The 22,783-nt window shown below is 37.0% G+C and overlaps 1 protein-coding gene across 4 annotated transcripts in view; it reads right to left on the reverse strand.

Annotated features, from left to right (window-relative positions):
* Positions 1–22,783, reverse strand: part of TBC1D4 (TBC1 domain family member 4) — a 185,473-nt gene that overhangs the window by 24,222 nt on the left and 138,468 nt on the right. The window contains exons 8-13 of one of the 4 annotated variants that reach the window (XM_042927951.1): positions 20,658–20,777; positions 14,295–14,369; positions 12,746–12,972; positions 11,053–11,217; positions 6,826–6,849; positions 459–616 (exon numbers count right to left, since the gene is read on the reverse strand). In XM_042927951.1, coding sequence (XP_042783885.1) covers positions 459–616; positions 6,826–6,849; positions 11,053–11,217; positions 12,746–12,972; positions 14,295–14,369; positions 20,658–20,777 — 769 coding nt within the window. Of the gene's footprint in view, positions 1–421; positions 617–6,825; positions 6,850–11,052; positions 11,218–12,745; positions 12,973–14,294; positions 14,370–20,657; positions 20,778–22,783 lie in introns of those variants that run through there. The other 3 variants (XM_042927934.1, XM_042927929.1, XM_042927944.1) reach the window with 3 other exon arrangements.

Genomic DNA, 22,783 nt, shown 5'->3' on the forward strand with positions numbered 1-22,783 from the left:
ATCATCATTTTTGTATCTCTGTTTATTGTTATAATTTACTTTGCCCCTTTGGATGTCTTTGCTTTAATTTCTAACAGGTCTCATATCTTTTGGTTGATATTTGTCTACTGTCTCTGTATCCATTTCTTAATCATTCAACATTTTGATGTCACTTTGTTTTATGAGTGACCCTTGTAAAGGAGTAGGTTACTTTTCTAATAATAAAAAAAAAATCTATGCTTTTCTAGCACTATCTTAGTGCCCAGTTTGGGGAGTTCACTCATTCACTCATCAAGCATTTACTGAATGTCTACTACGTTCTAACGATAGCTGAGAAGTTCACCACCATGTCATATATGGAAACAGAAGTTATTTCTCCACTGAAATCACTCAAATCTCTTTGTACCCAAAGCACTGCATTCCATTCCCTAGTTTATGATACCGGTAAGGAGTAATTCTTTAGTGTGTACCACACAGACCCTGCTGCATTGCTGAGGGAGATTTGTTCATGGGAGAAGCAACCCTGAGGAAAATGCGCTGCCTCCAGGAGATTCGACGAGGGGTGACGGGAGTGCCTCCAGCGTTTAGGGATTCATTGCTGCAAGTAGACGAGGTCCTTTTTCTCCCCTCTCCATCACTGTGGAAAGCAAATAAATATGTAACTTGTAAGGAGAAATACACAGCACGGTTCTTCACAACCACACGGTAGCACAAGCCATTCACAAGTCCTGCCATGGGCAAGCACAAGCCTCAGGCAACAAAGAGCGATGCATCACTAGGCACACTGGTCATCCAGGCCACAGCAGCCTGGGGAAAATGCAATCCAAGCCACAGCCCAGGCATGAGGAGCTCACCTGTTTCTACTCATTCCATAGTAGCCAACCATTTCAAGTCCTAACCCGAGGAAAAGATGAACGTATACAGAGGCACAGAGGCTGCTTAAGTAAGGAACTCGTGCTTTACTAAAAAATTAAAAAGTGCATTCTAAACAATGTAAATGTTCTGTAAGAGGCTCAAAAAGAGCTTTCCTTATACTCTTACAGAATAGACTGATAAAGATAGCTTCTTATTGCCTGTGACTGTTGAGATCTGTCTACAAGTTGCTAGCCACCAATATGTGGATCATGGCAGAAAGTAACCCGAATAAAGGAGGAATGCTTAACCTTGGGATTATTATTAGGTAATATATTAAGAAAAGAACTGTGATCAATAAGACTGGCTAGGTTAAGATAAAAAAAATTCAACATCTCTCTATAGGAGGATTTCACAGAGACTGTAATATACTGGTATGCACTATGACTTTCCGAAGAGTGAAGTAATGTATAGATATGCCCTAATCTATTTCGATCATTTGACCCCATAATCACCTTCCCCAATTTTGGAGGCAGGGAGGGGGCTTTGAGCATGTGACAGCTTTATACATTAGTGCTTTGTGAAACAAACATGTGGAAATGTGGGTCTGCTCTAAAACTTTCATTTCCTAGGAAAGAACATTCTAAGTCATGCTAGGCCTATCTGCAATAAAAGGTCATCCTGACTCAAACTCACTTCTGAGACGAATCACTTTAGCAGCTGGAATGCCATGCAAGAATTGCTACTGTTAGTGGTGGTAACAGTACATTTCAAAGTCTCTGGGCTTTCCTGAAAAAATGCTGAAGGTAACAGTATTTATGGCTAGTGATACCAACAAGTGAAGATCCAGGACTTTTAATGGAGTCCAAAAGAGTCAATGCTTAAGTCAGAAAGGAAATGTAGCTGGAAAATCCACCACCTGCCTCAGTGGTACCGAGGCCACCAAGAAGGGAGCAATTCAGCACCTGCTTATCATATTTTTATTTATGTACCCATGGTCATCAGGCAATTCCGTTATCTCTAATCTTGACCTATCTTCCTGGAATGATTACTTCTAGATTAGCTAAACTAAGGTTAAGAAAAAGACATGCCTTCAGCTGTTGCACAGTTGGCAGTGTGATAGATTAGGATACTTCAGAAAGCAACAACACATATATCTCAATACAGTCAAATCCCCTTCGTTAGATAAAATTACAACCCTAATATGTGTCCATGGTGTCCATGGTTCAAAGCTCCCTGTAAGACTGAATAAATATGTCCACCTTTACTTCCGCTTTGGAAAGTATTAACTCAAGTATTTCCCTTTTAGAAACTATGATTCAAATGTTCTGCAAATAATAGTTATATCCTGATAGACACTCTTGAAGTACTCTGTATCTTCACTTTGGTAACACTATCTCACGAGCAGTTATTTGCTAAATGCCCAGTTAATGGACGTATTTCTAGCTTCTGGTATAATAACTGGCAAATAATAGCAAACATTAACTCAGAAGGTTAAATGAAATGGACAAAAAAATCATATGGGCTAGGCTAACATGTCAGGAATAACTAAAAGAACACCTTTTTAAAACCTATGTTGGTAGCATGACTTTTACATCCTTTTTGGCAAAAAGCTCTAACAGCTCTGTTTCCTGAAAGTACAGACGGAGCTGTTGATGGCACTGGTAGGTACTAACAACAGCAGCAGTGTTAGTAAACAGCGTAAGGCATTGTTTTTCCGAGTAAGTGCTGTTCCTGTCCTGCATAAAGGCGTCAAAATTTATAATTTAAGCCTAGAAAACTAAGTGAAAGACTTCCGTAAAGTATCTATTTCAATGCCTCAGGGGTAAGTGTTCAATAATTCCTCTTGACTATTTAGCAGCTCTGACAAACAAAACTACAATAAACTAACCCGAAGGAGTCTGAAACTTTTATATTTTGATGGTGGAATTAAACTATCTTTTAAAAATCAGACTTGGGGCACACAGGTGGCTCAGTCAGTTAGGCATCCAACTTTAACTCAGGTCATGAACTCACAGTCCGTGGGTTCAAGCCCTGCGGTGGGCTGACAGTACAGAGCCTGCTTTGGATTCTGTGTCTCACTCTCTCTCTGCCCCTCCCCTGCTCATGCTCTGTCTCTGTCCTTCTCTCTCAAAAATAAATAAACATTAAAAAAATTTTTTTAAATCAAGTTCCAATTCGCCGTCAATGACATGTTGAATGTCTAGATAGTTCTAAAAATAAAACTTAAAGTACTCCTAACAATTTCATTATTGTGTCTAAAATATGTGCTTTTGGGGGATTATAAAACAGGTCCATAAAGTACCTTCACATTAGCCTGCTACATATTTGAAAGTTTCATAACATCTAAAATTTTATATCCTATAATCTAAATAAATTGCCAAGTGACACATTTTCTTCCTATGTCTGGAATTGAATCGTCAGAATTGATAAGCCAAAAATTAGCAGTCAGAATATAAGATAATAATATACTGAAAAGCACTTACATAACAGACCACTGACCCCTTTATCTTGGTACTAAAAAAGGACATCCTAAAAAAGCTGGTTGGTGGCTGAGATAAGGAACAGGCTGCCCTGCTTCATTTCATTCCAGAAGCCATATACCCAGAAGTCTGAGTCCAGATAAGGGCTCCAGCAGTCAGTGCATATATGCAACTTCCCACAGCTTGCCCTTTGATTTACCTACTATTGGTCAGCAATCTGACATTCCTACGGTGGTAACTGCATTGTCCTAATATTCAGCATTTTACAAGTAGGAACTCATTTTATCCTCACAGCAACCTTATGGGGTAGGTGTTATTTCTATTTCCACTTTTAGTGAGAAAACTTTCTCTGGGTTGAAAAAGTCTAAGCAACTTGCCCACAGTTCCACAGATAATAAATGGAGAAGCCAGGATTCAAATCCAGGTGGTCCAGGATCCCAACAAAGGCACTACACTTCATCATACCAATGTAAATCCTCTCCTCCTTAGTTCAGACAAAGCACTACTGGACCATAAAACTAAACCTGTCAGTATCCCCAGTGCCATGTGTATTTCTGGTGGAAAAAAAAAAAAAATCAGTCTCTAACTGGCTTTAAGCCTTATGATCAGTATTCCTCTTTCCATTTTTTAATGGCACAAAGTCATTTATTTCAGCAGAGAAATAACTTCAAAGTACTAAGTGTTCACTTATGTACATGTCTCACTTCTTCTTTGCTTTTGAAAGAACTCCATTCCAAAATGCAACTATTTCTTTAAATGGAAGGATCAAAAACAAAACACATTAATATGGTGGACTATACATATATTGTATTATCTTTACATTTTTTTAAATGATAAAACAAATCAGAACCATTTCCTTATTTTTCCATGGTCTTTTCCCTCCTTCTTTTGCATTTTGGAATGTCAACATGTATATTATAAAATTGCTTCCAAAGTGACATATTCAGGAAAAGTAGTTTGTGCCAGAATTACCTCTATTGAAAATTTATGAAATTAAAAAACGAATAACTAGGAAAGAACTACAATGTGGTGAATTCCCAATTATTTTTATATTGGTGTATTCTATATATATTTCCTATTACCAGTCACCAGTTAATTAAGAACCACAATCCAAAAGGCACAAATGAGAGCTTTATAAGAAGAGAAAATATTCTATCATATTCTGTAGGCTGGGAGGCACTTCCAAGTCCTTCTGGACACAGCATCAAATCCAAAGCTATGGATATGATATGAATGCTCCCACAAAGCTCCAAGATAACTTTTTAATACATCTTTGGCCAAGCAGTTAGAACCTTTACCACCCTGACTTTTTAAATTAACATTATACTTCTTGTGTTAACACAGAATTTTTAATGGATACTTGTCTGCTTTAGTAACAATTAATTTGCTGGATATTGTAAAAAATGGAGGTGTTTTAGTGATCACTCATAGGGACTCAATGTTAAGGTTGCAGTCATGTTTTATTCCACCTCCCCCCACCCCCACCACCAGGCAGCATAGATACATTGTTCACAAAGCTAATATGTGGAATTTAAGAAACAACAAAAGTGAATACAGGGTAAGGGGAGGGGGGGGGGGAGGAGAGAGGGAAACAAACCACAGGAGACTCTTCGCTATAGAGAACAAATTGAGGGTTGATGGAGGGAGGTAGTTGGGTGATGAGTATTAAGGAGGGCACTTGTGATGAGCACTGGGTGTTGTATATAAATGCTGAATCACTGAATTATACTCCTGAAACCAATATTGCAGTGTATGTTAACAAAATAAAACTAAAAAACAAAAACAAAAAAAACCCCAAAAGGTGTTTTTCTGCTTAGCAGCAAACTGCTCCTCATCCTCCAGCCCCTGGGCACCCATCTAAAACGAGTAGCATCATAAAGGCCAAATAAATGACTAATACTGATTAAAGCTATATCTAAATCACAATGTTTTACAATTCAAGATAGAAACAAGACTTGATTAATGTGATATAGCACCGATTTCACAGAAATCTGAAAAAGTGTTCTCTTTGTAAATGCCTCAGGAAAGACTCGTGGAACAACATAGTGATGAAACTTGAGCTTTTCCCACAGGATCCAAAGTATAATTTACACATAACTGCATCAGGTACACTAATAGTTTATGTAAGTACTGACTTTCAACTAGGTACAATCCTATCATTCTTTGGAAAATCTTTACTAATTAAATAAAACTGATATTGAACTATTCTAGTGGAAAGCAATATATAGCATGTGAGCTATGAGTCAGAGATAGATTAATCAGTGGAACAATGTGTAAAACAAAAAGAAAGAATGAGAAAAACAAGGAGTTTTATTTCCTAAGCTCTACTTTGAATATACACTTTTAAAAGATTAAGTTCTTTACACTGGAATTTAAAGTATCTCTGGGTGGCTAGCTCATTTGCTTACTCACATCCCTAAAACCTAAGATTAAGGAAATAATACTAAACAAGATATAAAACATCCCTAGGGCTCAATCTAACCATATGTAAAATAAGGAAAGTCCAGGCCAAATAAACAGACCTGTTTTTATGACTGTAGAACCTAGAAGGACACACAGTAAAACTAACACTTCCATTAGGCTTTTAAAAGTAGGTAAGAGTCTTACACCCAACCATTAAAAAGTGTCAATCAATTACAAGTCTCAAACAAAAAGTCATTTTTTATCTTATCAATGTGTCCAAAATGATTTCCTTTTTTCTCCTTTCTTTTCTCCTTTTTTTTCATTCTAGTCCAATCTTTAACACTGTGTCTTCACTGTAGCTAGAAAGAAATCCAAATGTTAGTGGCTCCAAACAGAAAGATGGGCATGTCTGTTTTTCACGGGATTCCTGATACAAACTAAGTATAGAACCTAAAACAAAGCCAAGAATAATTATTTCCAGTTAAGTTGTACAGCAATAATTTTGGATGTTTACCACAAAAAGCAAGCGAGTTGAGAGGAAGAGATATCACTACAGATGTGGTCAGACTTCCATAATAAGGAAGTAGGTGTTTTCCTGTGTCCAGACCAGTGGGAGGTTTGACAGGCCTCAGCAGTGTCTCAAAGTAACCAACTTATCAAGAATTAAGGTGAATAGGAACAGATTAACAATCCTCTTTGGGTGAAAACTAGATTAAATTTTATGACCTTGTTTCTTTTAGGATGCTCATTTCTGCATCTTCTTGAAATAAACTCCTTATATGTACATACATACCTCCAAATGAGCAAATTCATGTCTATTAATTCAAAATTAAAATCAGGCTTTGCTTGAAGGCCACGGCACAGTACTAAGGAATTGTCAGCACAGAATAGAGTAGAAACAGGATTTCTGTTTGCAATCAACATTTTATATGATTATTTGTGATCTTTGATTACACCAGGCATCACATTTTCCCTACGACAGAACCCCATAGCACCAGAATGTTGGCATGCATTCAGGAGACAGCCAAAACTGTTTTTTAACTGACAGTGATATTCAGGTGGAAGAATTTATGAATTTTTATAAGAACATATTTAGACCTCTAATCACCTTGATTCTGAAGCAGTGTCCTGTCTAGTCCAACAGGAAAAGAAGGAATGACATTAGCATACAGAGAGATATATGACCAAAATCAGGATTTTAGAATAAAAAGGCATTTCCATTAGTCATCAATAAAGCATACAGTTATTTCAATAATGAATCGTGATATGATAATACTATTTTTATCAGTGAACACAAGAGAACTATGTGGAACCAAAATTGTACTACAAAGTACTTCAGCAAAAATCTTATTTTCTCACTGAAAAGTCTTATAAGTGAATAGAAGTAATGACTATCATTTTACTTTTGACCAATTAACTTCAATATAAATGTTTTCTTGGTTAAAGGCTTAAATGCTGAGAAAAAATTATAAGGAGTGACAAAGATGCCTATTGATAGAAAGGATGTATCATATTTGATAAATATTATCTAAATGTACTATATCATCACAGTTATGGTTCAGCTACTAAACAATGAAATGACATTAAATTTTTAAAAATTAATTCAAGGCAAAACAAAACATATGCTTATTCCCTTTCCTTTATCATTTCAAGGCTGTGCAGATAAACCTACTAATCAATAAACCATATTAAAAATATCTTGATTCCTTTTTCTCAGCCTACTTAAAAACAGTAACCTGACATGTTTTTAATGATTCAGAATAGAGGTCCTAGAGAAGGATGCCTAATCTGAGTTTCAAATTTTCAATTTAATAGGCTTTTTAAGAAGTAGTATATATTAGCCTATATGCTAACATACTCTGTACCTTATTTGACTGTGCATATTTAGAGATTCACTCTATACAACTAATAAGATGCGAGGTACTCAAGTAAAAAGAAAATTGTAATTCATAGTATTCTGAACCTCATTCCTCTCAATATTCTGAATAGTTCCAGATATTACAGTAATTGTGTGTGCTTCATGTTCTCTCTGAAAGGCGTGATGAGAAATGTAGATTCAGAAATCACTGAATTAAAACCATGCTCTTGAGTATCCTCATTCTTAGGAAATACATATTAAAGTATGCAGAGTATTAATGTATGAATGGAAGTAACCAATTTACAAATGACTTAGAATAAAGAAATATATACTCATATATGCACGTGTGTGTGTACACATATACATATAATATGTGAATAAACAGAAGGAATGGTAAAGAAAATGTGGAAATTTTAAAAAATTGATGAATCTGGATAAAAGGTTTTCAGGAGTTCTCCATATTATTTTTCCAAGTTTTCTTTAACTCTGAAATTATTTCAAAATACAAATTGAAAAAAAAACCCTGTCCCAGATTATAACTAATAATTTATGTCTAAATGACTTACTAGTTGAAATAAACCTATTAATAGTGAATTTTGTCCAACAATTTTACTACTGTGTACATAGTCCTCAATAATGGACAGATATGCTAATATCCAGGACAACTAATAATATCCAGGATAGCACTCTTTTAATGACCCAAAACTAGAAACAACCCACATATTAAGTGGAATACTATACAGCAATAAAAAAATAAATGAACTGAACTACACATAAAATGGGGATGAATCTCATAAAGTAATGTGCAATGAAAGAAGCCAGAGTAAAAGAACATATGCTGTACCATTCCATTTATACAGAGTTCAAAACCAGGCAAATATGAACAATGGTATGAGTGATCAGGGGGAAGGGAAGTGATTGGGTGGGAAGAGGAGAAGAACCATGAGAGTACTGATAGCATTCCATTTATTGAGAGGTGGTGACATGGGAGCATTCACTCCGTGACAATCCACTGAGCTGTATGCTCAGGGCTGGGGTACTTGCCTTTTTTTTTTTTAAGTTTATTTATTTTGAGAGAGCGAAAGAGAAAGAGAGAGAAAGAGAGAGTGCACACACGAGTCGGAGAGGGGCGGAGAAAGAGAATGCCAAGCAGGCTCTGAGCTGACACAGAACAAAGCCTGACTCGGGGCTCAAACTCACTAATTGTGAGATCATGACCTGAGCTGAAATCAGGAGTCAGACACTTAACTGACTGGGCCACCCAGGCAGCCCTGATTGTTATACTTTTCTATAAAAATAAAAATTTTAAGTCTCTTTTTGGCCTGCTGGGTCTATGCTGGTCAAATTACCAAAAAAAAAAAACAAAAACAAAACTGTACAGAAAGTACAGAAAAATGTACAAGAAAGTGCTCTCTGATTTTTCGCTATTCTTAGAGCCAAGAAAATATTACAAAGCACAGAAAACAGGATTATTTTTAATGATCCTACAAATTTAAAAGTTCTCCATTTGTTTAAATATATCACTTCAAGTAAGATAGCTACAAAAAGTGAAAATTTTCAATGCAAAACTAAATACACTTACCCTCTGACTTTAATATCCTTCTTTAGAATGAGATACAGAGGACTAGGAAGCTTTGAGCAAGAATAATGCACACACTTAAGCAAAACTACTGAAGACAGATATGTAACACACTACAATATAAATAATCTAAAAAAAAAAGCCACTGTTTTGGCATTCTGCATTCTGTTCACAGCTAACCTTTGACCTTCTCAATGATTTTTTCCTAATTGTCACTTTTGGGCAGGGTTCTGTTTCCAGAAGAAAACTAGGATTGCCCAGATGCTCACTTTAACTAACATAACAATAAGAAACTGCCAGTATGTTTCATTCAAAGTGCTGTACTCTTATTAATAGGTAGTACTATAGACATAAGGCAAACTGATATTTTTATATGTGTACGTTCTTGGTTCTCTCAATTCATGGCATATTCCATATATACTACACTGGTTTTTGTAGCTAATTTCTTTTCAATCTTCTCCCATAAGGTTGTCCCTGAAAAATCCCTCATTTACTTTTTTATATTTATTTTTTAAGCAATCTCTACCCCCAAAGTGGGACTCAAACTCCCAACCCCAAGATTTAAGAGTTGAATGCTCTACCAAGTGAGTCGGCCAAGTGCCCCCTTGAAAAGCCCTTTAAAATCAGTTCTTCATTCATTTTCTTCACTAGAAACTCAATGTATGAACATGACTTTGTACTAATTCAGAGGAAGTTCAGATTCAAAATTTTTTAAATCCAGTATTAACTATCTTTCTTAGAGTGAAGATAATTGGCACACATAGACAAAAGATACTCAGATCATTCAAAAATTAGTCTAATTTAACCAGTTGCTGAAGGTTACCTAGTTAAATGCTAACTTTTGGGATTTCCTAAGTCTAAAAGAAATGGGGCCAAAAAGAAAATCTTAGTGACACACAGGCTGGTTACAACAGGTATTCCTCTCCTTTACTGCAAGAATTGTCAAATATCAAATGACTAGGAACAACCCAAGTCTATCAGCAAGACAGTGGATAAACTGTAGTGTATTAAATGGAACACTATACAGCAAAAAAAAAAAAAAGAATGAGTCAAGCAAGCTACACCGAAGACTGGAATGAATATCACAAACTTCTAAGCCAGCAACAATCCCTTTAGAAGAATTCCCAAGCTAACTCAACACTTTTCGAAGGCTATCGATATCCCACTAATAATTTGAATAATCAGTAAGATGTCATAATTTTAAATTTTTTAAAAAGGCAATTCTCCAAAAATCACTACATCTAATTTTGTGTACTTAAAAGCACAAAGATTTTAAAAGCTATACATTTTCAATACTGAGAACAAAACAAAATCAGATAACTACAAGACTCAAGAAATCCTTCATGCTATCTGAAAGAGCTGACATCAACATGATCCTGTACCCATTATGTATTTTACACTGAGTTTTAGAGAAGTAAATCTATGTCATAGAAAAATCAAAGAAATGCCTAGGAAATATTCTATATACTTAAAAACTAAAGATATATTTATCTATCACGTTAATACAGTTGGCTTATGGATTCCGTATCATATGTCCAAAGAGGCTAAGAAGAAAAAGCACAATCGGAGGAGACTTGCTTAGTATGTATTAGCACCAGGTCTTGTTGCAAACAGTACAAAGCTTAGACTCTGGAGCATACAGCAAAGAAATACACAGTACAAAGATATAATTCAAAAAGTTAGATGATCGTGTTATTAAAGGCTTTGAAACACTGGTTTTAAAAGTTTTCTTGATAAAATTCATTGGAATTGAAGCCACTATATTAGAAATGGATTAGAACAAGCACAACATATGGATGCGTAAATGTCACTCCAAAATTAATGAGCCACTTTTTAGTAACATATCAGCATATCACTGCAGAAAATTTTGCTTTGCAAACAGAGGACACTGATCTCACCTGATTTCATTTTCATACTGTGGGGACAGTCTACCTGAATTCTGGTAAAAGCTTTTCAGGAAAGAGGGGGCAGTGAAGGAAGGGGCAGAGAAGGAAGTATGAAGACTTGGAAGACTGGAGGAAGAATTACTCTCCTTGGGCATGCGCCGAACTGATGGAAGAATGCTGAGTACAGAAAACACAGCAAATTTGTCTTAATTTATATTTCGGCAAAATCTTCATTCACTATGAAAAAGCATATAAACAGGTTCTTGCTATTAATTCAGTCTTGCCTTTCAAAGCTCAGGGCTGGATCTTCTATGGAAAAAAGGAAACATGCAGTTGTCTGTTGAAATGACCATGACCTTGCTCACTCCTCACAAACTGAATTCCTCACCTGTGCAGCATGTCCGACCATACGTGTTTGTCTCTAAAACATTCTTAACAGTTTTAGGACAAACAGAGTTTATTTTTATGTGCAAAAGATACTTCAAGGGAAAAAAAAGTAGGAAAGCAGAAATAATTACAGGAAACAAGTTCCTGTAAATGATTATCAGTAGTTCAAAGACTTAACTATTTTAAGTCTAAAATAATCTTTTAAATTCTTAATAATTTTTCCCGGACAAAAGAGACTTCGTGCCTTGTGTAAATATAAATGAAGCAGTCATTTTTTTTAAAAATCTTGATATACACATGAATTGTAAATCTTTTTTAGAAAAGAAAATCTGAGAAAAATTAACTCTATTACTCTACTTTATTTTCATATATCCTAAGTATCTACCTTATTTTTAAGTATCAAATCAGTCAAAAAACAACACTGAAGATAAAACAGTATCCTTAAACTTAATGTTGATAACTCTGATAACAACTAATATAAAAATTCCTTTTACTTAGAGTTCTGGGTTGTTGTTTTGTTTTTCCCCAACCGGGATCACTATCAGACTCTGTTTCCCATATCAGACTCACAGGCAAACTAGAGAAACAAAATTAATTCTAGGATTTAAATTCTGACATGTGCTACACAGGAAGATGTGAAAGCACTCTACAATTCTGAGTTTACCTCCTTTATTATATATTACCAAATGCCAAACAATTTTGTTGAATTATTTTTTAAATACCATATAAAATCATTTCTAATGGACACTCCTATCAATTATTATATATGTATTCTTCTTTGCAGATATCACTTTATTCTAGATAAAATTTTTAATAACTTTCATTTTTGGCTTTAATTTATTATAAAGTGTAGCCAAATTTTATGTCATGTAGGAAGATAGCTTAGGTGGTTTTTATAACCCTTGTATTTTATCATAGGCTAACAGGAAGTTCTACTTCTATGTACATTATTTTCAAATTTGCTGATTATGTTTCAGTAGAGTGGTCCTCAAGAAAACACTGAGTAAAATGTGTTGTCACCAAGTTTTTCAGACAAAATAAGTGTGTAATATCTTGTATTTTCCATTTTTCTGGGAAAAAAAAAAAAACAAAAAACTGTTTCTGTCCAAAATGCTTTAACTCTTCTCTTGGAGTGTACCTTAAATCCTGCCTTGTTTCTTTTAGTAACTGAAGTTTTTTACAATTCAATTTATTTTTCTGGTCTTTCTAAAAGCGAACTGTTGGCAGCATGAAGTCACAACAAATCTTAACTGCACAGTGACCGTAACAGGTGACAGGAGAATTTCATTTCACTTTCCAGAAAGAGTGTTGGACTCACCTGCACTGTTCGCTGGAGCTCTGCCTCAGAAGAGGGGAGCGAACACCGTGGGCTCTCCCATCCTGTAAATTCAGCTTTCTCTTTGTGCTTGAAGGTGGGTGGCTGAACGTGTGTGCCCGTCTTCGAAACTGTGGGGAGTCAGAATCCTCTTCAGGGAATGTCTGCCAAGCTGAGGACAGTGGGGAGGCTGGTGGTGTCCCTGGTGGGGAGTCTCCCGGTGAATAGTCCTGCAAAGCAAGCAGAAGTGAGGTCTTTCTTTCCTACATGGATCATGGCAGACCTGCTTCAACACACAGCTCAAAAGTGACAGGGAGCCTCTTCTTCCTCCTGAGTCATGACAAAACTTTTTTTTTTTTTTTCACTCAATCCATGCTGAAGGCTAATCAGTATCACCACAACCCATTTCTTCAGATAAGCAGCTGTAACACAGCATCCGTCAAGATAGGCAGAAAGAGAAAGGAATGATAAGAAAAAGTATTCTTTCTCCTAACACTTTGTGGTAAAATGCTATAGCTGCTGTACTTTTCTCATTGTTGCCAGAAAGATGAAAAGGGATCATGACCAAAAAAGGGTGGAGTCTGGATTTACATATCTACTGATTTCCGTGACATATCGCCTGCATGCTTCCTGTACTGTCAAAACAATATCGTGATGCCTGAGTATCCAAGTTTCATAGCAAAGCCTTCAGGAAAATAAAATAAAGCCTGTTGAGTACCTTCATTCACTGTGGATATTTCTATCCAATGACAAGTTCCCTGAGGTAAATTTTTTTTAAAAAACATGAAAAACAGGAAATGAATGAAAAGTGAGCTATGCCGGAATGCCTCTCCTATTGCATGGGTGGACATCATAAATCTTTCAATTTAGACAGGTATGCTGTTTATACTTTCCAAAACAGGCACCACTGTAGAAATGTTTAGCTTGATAAACATGGGTGAGGGTTAAGACGCTCATAGTGAAACCAAATCCCCACTTCTATCAACACAAAGTTCAGTAAAAATATTTTAATATTTTCCATTTAAAATAGGTTGCATATACCTCGGGTGACATATTGCCTGATACCTACTGAGAACTATCTAGGAGATAACGAGGAACCTAATGTTACAGTTAAAAAAAAAAAATGGGGGGAGCAGTAACATGACAGAACAAAAGATAAAAAGATCACCATACAAGTGCAATAATTAGATGACTTATTTTTCTGTGGCTTTGGATCAAAAGTTGCTCAAATACTGTGTTCCCAAGCGTACCATCTCCAAAACAGCAAAGAGCCTGACAGAGCACCATTAGCCTGGAATAGGTGTTCTGTGCTAACATGAGAAAGCTGCAGTGGAAGAGAGCAACGTAATAATATCCATAACCTTCTTACTTTAAATAACAGTATTTTTCATTTATTTTAACATTAATCTAATATTTTAACTTTAATTGTAACAATAACATTTGTTAAAGTCACAAACGACTCATCACAAAACAACTAAGCGATACTGCCATATCAGCGCTGGTTTTTGCCAAGTTGCAATCAGCAGTAAAAACAGGAGCTCAGACGAGATACCTTCTCTGAAGCAAGACTGTTGGACCGTTCAAAGCTATCCATACTTCCAAGCCGGCCTCTCATTCTGTTAGCTCCCTGAGTGAAGAGAATATAATTCAGTTGTTCATGCAGTTTGAATTTTTACTTTAAAAACCATAAAAGGCAGTTGCCTCTTTATACTAGCATTAAATTGATCCTTTTGTGTTTCGCTCAGATTCATTGGCAGTATTAACAGCCTTGCCTGCACAGTAAACAGAACTTATACACAACCTATTTGCACTGCTTCTAAATCAGTCATTGGATAACTAGATACTCTGATCAAGGTTTTTAAAGTTACTCTGGTTACAAGGTTAAACATTCTTCATCCATAAGATCAGGAAAACCCCATAAGATCAGAGACAGCCCCATTCACTTTATGTCTCATACAGATAAACATAACCGTGGAAGGCAGAACACAACAAACCACAACAGTTATAAAGAAAAAGGTTAAAAAAAAAAAAAAGGGGGGGGTGGTGTTGCGCCTAGGTGGCTCAATTGGTTAAACATCTGACTTCTACTCAGGTCATGATCCCATGGTTTGTGAGTTCAAGCCCCACATCAGGCTCCCTGCTGTCAGCATGGAGCCTGCTTCACATCCTCTGTCTCCCTCTCTTTCTGCCCCTCCCCCCTCCATAGCTCTCTCTTTCAAAAATAAACATTAAAAAAAAAATTTCAAAACATCCAACCTCCACAATACCTAGATTAAAAACAACATAGTTCACATTATAGGATTATAATAAACAAGTTTTTAAAAACTCCATTGGAGGGCTGCTTGGTGGCTCAGTTGGCTAACTGTCCAACTCTTGATTTCAGCTCGGGTCATGATCTCACGGTTCATGGGTTCAAACCCCGCATCGGACTCTGCACTGTGTGGGGCCTGCTTGGGATTCTCTCTCCCTCTTTCTCTTAAAAAAATGAGCTAAGGAATGCAAATTACAAACAACTGCATCGTAAAGTGTATAGATTCAGCTTCATTCATTCTTCCATATGAAAACTACGTCAATAAAACATTTCTCTCTAGAAATGCTAGACTACCCATCAGTCTGCTTCAAGACAGGTGAACTGGTTTCTGTGGGGTTTCTTTGTTTTTTGTTTTTGTTTTGTTTTTTTATAGTTGTTTGGTATGGATTTCATAGATGATCTAAGAAAGAGGAACTGAAGAGATCATCTCATCTATTACATATTCTCCTGTGATTACAACTACTATCTTGTACAATCTGTTTTTCATGTAGTCAACAAGTGCCTCAGCAGTTACTAGTTTATTATGAAAGTCAACAACAGAACTCAGTATGGCCAAACATCACATAATCCATCAACTGCCATTTTTTTTTTCTTTCTCTTTGAGCTACCCATTATAGAAACCTCTGCCTTTTTACCTTACTCTGGACAGGTTGCAATTTAGACTTGCCAGTATTTTCCTTTACTATCAACCTAGACATTTCTTTTAATACTACCCTATGTTGAAATGTGTCTGTGATCTTAAGTCTTCCTCTTTTTTACTTCCTCATTTTGGTGGAGTGCATACTCCAGGTGCCTTCTGAGAAAGGGACACTGGGGTATTTTCTCGTTCTGTAACTCCTACCACTCGGCGTTTGGATCTTCAGACTGATCCTTTTTTCACCTTGTCCTCCTATTCTCCATTTCCAAGAAACAGAGTTTCTTGGAAAAGTTTTCCAACTCTAGCTTCCCAGACTTCTGTTGAATTTTTCTTTGGATGTCTTCTACCAGGAAGTTTTAACAGTTCTTTCTTGTTCCCCCAACTGGCTGCCAATTCAATTGTTCACTCAGGTGACTCTTGTTCTCTCTCAACTGACTCGTTTATATGTATGGTATCCTACACCTGGTTTCATAGAAGCAATACTTATTCTTATCTACGTATATCAATTATAGTTTTCTATTTCTGTTGGCACCTAAATAACAATCATATCAACAGCAAAATTGATGGCCACATAAAATATCAATGAGTACCTATCACCTTCTATATACTTTGTTGAGCATTTTATAGTGCATTATCTCATTTAATCCTCACAGAGTCTCCAAGGTGGATATAGTTACTTAGCTCAACTTTACAGTTAAGGAGACTGAAGTTCTGATTACGTTGCCAAAGTTTACACTGCTAGTTCAAGGACTGGGCAGCAATTTGAACCCAAGAATTTCAACTTAGCAGTGGAAATCTTGAGCTCATATTCACTGTTATCTCCTGTAAACAGAACTTGGTGAAAAGTGGAATTGCTAATAAAACTAAGCAGCCTACACTGGTAATTTTTCAAATGTCCTGCAAAGAACCTGATCAAGGTTCTTTCAGTTCTTCAGTTCTATGCTTAACAACAGACACTTCCAGTAATAAACTATATTTGTGGCGGATCAATGGTTTGGTTCATGTGCGTGGCCAAAAGGAAACTATTGTGAGGACCAGGTTGTTTTTCCCATTATTTTTTAGCTGCTACTTCCAGGCCAACCTCCCTGCTTATCTTAAACAGGTTATTTGGTCACAATAAGGGGACTGGTCAGACAGGTATCAAGTCATTTCCATTATTAGAAAAGCACTTAAATCACACATTTTAGTCATAGCAGTGTTTTATCCATGTGTTTTGTGTGTGTGTGTGTGGACACAAAGAAATACAAATTTACTTTAAAATTATGCTCTAGGGGCACGTGGGTGGCTCCACTGGTTAAGTATCAAGCTCGTGATTTCGGCTCAGGTCATGATCTCACGGTTCATGAGTTTGAGCCCTGTGTCAGGCTCTGTGCTGACAGTGCAGATCTTACCTGAGATTCTCTCTCTCTCTCTCTCCCCCTCTCTGCCCCTCCTCTGTTTGTACGCACACACTTGCCCCCATCGCTCTCTTTCTATCTCAAAAATAAATAATTTTAAAATAAATAAATAAATAAATAAAATTATGCTCTATCGTGGTCATTAATTCACACATTTCAACAAGGAAGAACAATGGATAGTACTCTGAGGGAAGCATAAAATGAGAACTGTTTTCCAATGATGCATACTTTATATTAATAAATGTTCCTCTTTTGGAAATATTTATCTATACATAAACACATTAGTGAATATTTCCCTTCTATAAAACTTCAACTAATGAAAAAGCAACAAATACCCAGAATACAGGACTCTGTCTTTTCACCTCTGAGCAGACAGCTTTTCCAGTTTAACTGTCTGATGATTTGGTAATACATGTGGCACGCCTCTTCCCCTGGACCCACTTTTTAATTGTTAATGAGCTGAGCTTCTGAGCATTTTAAAAACATATCCTATTTCATAAACAGCTATAGTTAGTTAAATCAACTGTCTTCACATTTAAAAATGGCAGCAATTATGAGCCAAAATCTGTGGCTGGAGTGCCAATCTTCTACCATATAACTCAGAATGAAAATGATACACTGATCAGTTTTAGAGGTACACAAAACCCCTCTTCTGAGTAACCTTTAACACACCATGGATAGCTGCCAACCTTCCCCTTAAGTCCATTCTGCTGCACATGGTGCAAGCAAGATCTTGTTGGGTCACATAATTTATGGCACTTGGCAGCACTGTGGGGCACAAAAGCTACACCATCCGCCTCGACCAAAATAGATGGGCTGTGTGTGCCCTTGCCGACAGAGTTGTTGCAGCCACTCAAGGCTATGTATGTGGCACTTCAAAGTCAGCCGTGCAAGTGCTGTGCAGAACGCCAAAGTACTAAATGGGGATGAGGAGAGTAATATTCTAAGCACCCTCAGGTCATTCCGAAAATGACAAGGGTTTCAGAGCTTCCCACTGTCTGGACCATCTCCTATCTACACTGCGATACTTTCCTAACATAGTGACATTTCATCCTCGTACTGATGAGAGATAGGCACAGTATCTGGATGCCCATTTCACAAATGGGGAAACTAGCTTAGAAGAAAATAATTTGTCCGGGATCATACATATAAAACCTACTAGGGCCAGGTCTTGAATTCAGGTCCCCAGACCACCTACTTAAATGGCCTTTCTACTAAAATTCTCACTAAATACAATGGGAGATAGGAGAAGGAGGGTGGGGAAGAGGAGAGGAGGGCAGGAGGGAGTGAGAAAAGGAAGGAGAGAGAAAGAAGGAACACAAGTAACTTATAAATACTGGGGAAGAAAAAGATAGGACAATTTTATGAAATGGTGCCTTAACACACTTCTGATTAATCTTGTAGAATACTCTTTTCCTACATTGTGTCTTCTGCTGATAATAGGGTTGGTAGCTGATCACTTTAATTAAGAGAAATATCTATAAAGTATTTTGAGTTCAGGCAAAGAAGAAAGAACAAGAACACCCTATATCAGAAGGTACTATGTCCTAATGCTCCCCTGCACTTCACTTTCCTGACCCTAATACTTGTGACGACAACAGGCTAGTGATTTTGTAGACCGTCCCTCAACTTGGGTTTGTTGATTCTACCTCATGATTAGATTCAGGTACTGCTCCTTTGGCAGGAATACCACAGAACTTCTGTACTCTCTGTATCAAGTCGCACAAGATTTCAATTTGTCTCATTGCTGATGACGTTCCCTTCGGTCAGTTGATTGAGGTGGTGTCTGCCAGTCTTCTCCACTGTGAAGTTACTACTTTCCTCTTTGTTATTAAAAAGTATTAATTAAATCCAGTAAATATCCTGATCATGATCAACTTCCAAGGTATTCATTTATGTTTCCTATCAGAGTGGGCTCATCGTTTCCTACTTCATGCAACAGGTTACAATCCTTTGCTATCATTTATTTTGACGTTTATATTGCCTCAGATGTCAAGTGTGGGAGCCCTTCAAGGCCTTTTTAAAACTTTTTTAAAAATGTGTTTATTTATTTTTGAGAGAGAGCTAACAGGGGAGGGGCAGAGAAGGGGAGAGAGAGAATCCCAAGCAAGATCCACACTGTCGGCGCAGAGCATGATGTGGGGCTCAAACCCACGTACCATGAGATCATAAACTGAGCTGAAATCAGGTCAGACGCTTAACCGACTGAGCCATTCAGATGCCCCTCAAGGTTTTTATGACATACCACCATCTTTCTTTGAGCATTCCCTTATTATCTAAAATACCAACATGCTCTGTTTATCGTCTACTTCCTTTTGAAGTCCTGGAATCAGCCATTTCTCCCAGGATCCCAGTTCCCTCTTGTAGAATGATATGCAGAAACCAAACCTTGGGTGCTTGGTGTCACCCAAGCAGGCTTAATTTATTCACTGTTATTTGCAGAAAAGCTGTTCCCAGCTCCTATCAGTGGACAGAGCCAGGGACCACATACAGATTTACACACACACACACACACACACACACACACGTGTTAATACATATACACGCATTACATATTATACATAAAACTCTATTATTCAAAAATATATAGATAGATAACCAGGATTCCATACTGTTACCTCTGAGTTGAATCCAACAACATGGGATTTATTCTAATTTCTTCCTTTTTCATATTTGTAATTTCCTTTTACTAAATCCTTAATACGTTTACATATTTGACCAGTCCCCTGTGTGTTAAAATCTCCACAACTGACACCTCACAGACACTCTCCTCATCCTACTCAGGTTCCAACACCCCATATCAGGGCTGCCACGCCCACCCACAGAGGCCATCCCCACCCTGCTCAGACTCTAACTCCTCATAGCAGCACCTTGAATGCCTTCTCCCCTCCACTCACTCTCACTCTGACATCCTGCACTGGGCCATCCCTATGCAGGACTGGCATCCTCATTGGCTAAGGCTCAGACTTCCTGAACCAGGTTACCCTCTTAAGTTGACACACTCCTCACCACACTCTGGTTTTCACAGGTTGCATTGGGCCACCCCACACACAGCACCCCACAGGCTCTATCTCTCTGCTCTGAGCCACTGTAACTCTCCCACCCTCCAGCCCTAACACCTCTACCTTGCCTGATCTCATCTGACAGTTTTGGACTGAACCATTCAGGAAGAGAATAATGGAAGGGAAGAGAAATCACTTTGATTTTAAAATAAAATATACAAATTTATTAAATGGAATATGTAGATTTCTATTAATTTACACTGTTTTCAGCATTTCCTGTCAGCTCCTAATAATAGCAAAATGAAGTATTTTGAGTTCCTATATATATATATATATATATATATATATATATATATATATTTCTACTACTAAATCTCTTGCTCAAACTTAGATATTAGAAGCACCAGAATAAATCATGAGATTACTTTAAATAATTTAACTATATTAAAGCTATCTTTGTGGTTTATTTTTTTGAAAGGAAATATTCTGTGAGACAGTTGAGAATGAAGTAAAGCAGTTAGTAAACACAGACATCAATATCTAATTAAGAGTCTCTGTTTAATCTTACCCTTGAGAAGATATTTTCCAGGGAGCTAGTTAAAGATCTCTTAGCTTTATTTTTCAGAATGTCAAGCTTGAACCTTCCACTGCTTGTTGCATTTTCCGGGATGGTACTATTTGAAATTGTCTATAGAAAGAAAAACAGATAAATTTTAGTTTGGAAACATTCAGGGTTAAATGAGCCTTTAAATACAGGCTTGACTAAGCCATTAAAAACCATAACAATTCTTCTGTAGTTCTATTAAGGAGTAATAATTTAGGCCCCACACTGTGAGCATACAGATTATAAGGACAGGGGGTTACTTTTTAATATTGCAAGTAATAAAAAAACACAGAAGATCTCTCCTTTATGCCTTTCCTTTCTGCTAATATATTCCTGCTGCATTTAACAAAAATTTAAACTTGACACATCAATTTTTACTGCCATTTTGACTAACAACTATAACCATCCCTCTTCAAGCCACATATTTTATACCCAAATTATGAAGGAAAACATAGAAAAAAAGTTTCAAAGAACAAAGCATCTAGTGAAACTGAATTCTGCTGATGACTCTGTTAAAATCCCATTTTCATTTGTGAGTGGATCATTTCTTTCAGATCAACAAATACTCATAGATACTACAAACTGTATGAGAATCTACAATATGTCCACTATATTAGATTCTCTATTTTATCCTAGTACACTAAAAAGCTACCATGGTTCCTAGTGGTAGAAAATTTCCAAGAAAGAAACTTTATTATTTGTTTGAGAAAGAAATATATTCACATTAAACAGCAACACAAAACAACATGTATCAAATCTGGAAGTGTGAAGACTGGTTGTGGGTCTCAGGAATCAAAAGATTGGTTGTGGGTCTCAGTGGTCAGGAATAAAAAGATAGGCAAGATTCAGACAGGCAGAAAAAAAGGGGATGAAGATGGTCCTGGCACTGGGGATGACAGCAAAATCCTAAAGACCAATGCCCATGGGGCAGTGAGACAGTGCAGGTGTTTGGTTAAAACAAAAGAAAGTAGTGGAAGGTTAACTTGGAAAAGTGAGGCTGGATATGAAACCTTGAATGGGAGGAATCACGGATCAGATTTTATAAGCAGAGGGGCATCACAAAGTAATGTCTGGGGGAAAGATTTATTGGAAAGGAATATTCAAAAGTCATGGGAAGGACAGGGAAATCAGAGAATGAAAGACCAGACAGGAAAATTCAGCACAGTCATTAGAATTGGCTCCATGGGGTTAAGAAGTTACTGATTAAAAAAATATATATATGATCCCCCTCAAGAAAGGAAGGAAAGCCATGGATATGGATGTGAGCTGGACTGGGCTGGGGTGTATATAAATGATTAGGAAGGCATTCTTGTCAGGCTTTCAGGCTAAGAACATGACTAAAATAGAGAAATTGTAATGGTGCTTAGCACGATGCTTGACACCGTAGATGCTCAGTAAATACCAGGTAAATAAATGGAAAGAAGAAAGGAAGGGTGGGGGGGAAGAGAGAAAGTGAGGGAGAACTTACTAAAATCCCAAGACTTTATGTTTCTTGACCTTCCTATATCACTGGGCATGGCTGATCTTCTAACTTGAACTTTTCTCCTACCTTGGTCACCCACCATGGCAAATTTCATTCATTCTCTTTCTGTCTTTTTCACTGGCACCATTTTAATTCCCTCATTGCCTGACATGCAGGTGTCCCTCAGTACCTCCCCCTTCGATTTCAAGTCTATGCCAGAGCCCAATGTCTTCCATATTTACACCATGAACTCAAATTCCTCTGTGGGCACCAAATCCATTTTTCTAATTAAATCTCAAACACATTTCTAAAATTGAACTCTTATTTCTTATTTCCATCCCTTTCCCCACTCTTGTTTTCTTTCTACATGTCCTAGACTAGTTTCATACAGTTCCCCAAAATCTGCAACTGTGTGGCCTCTACTAGCAATCCCCTTTCCCTTCTTTGACACATGTTCCCAGTCACCAAGTCCTAATGATCACGCCTCCTAAATGGTTCTTGCCTCATTCCCTTTCCCATATCTCCAGTAGTGCTCTAGCTCAGCTTCTCTCCAAGACAAAATAAATTCTTTTTTTTTAAGTTCACTTATTTATTTTGAGAAAGAGAGAGAGAGAGAGAGAGAGAGAGA

This window comes from Panthera leo, chromosome A1 (genome assembly GCF_018350215.1).
Source record: "Panthera leo isolate Ple1 chromosome A1, P.leo_Ple1_pat1.1, whole genome shotgun sequence".
NCBI classification, from domain to species: Eukaryota; Metazoa; Chordata; class Mammalia; order Carnivora; family Felidae; genus Panthera; species Panthera leo.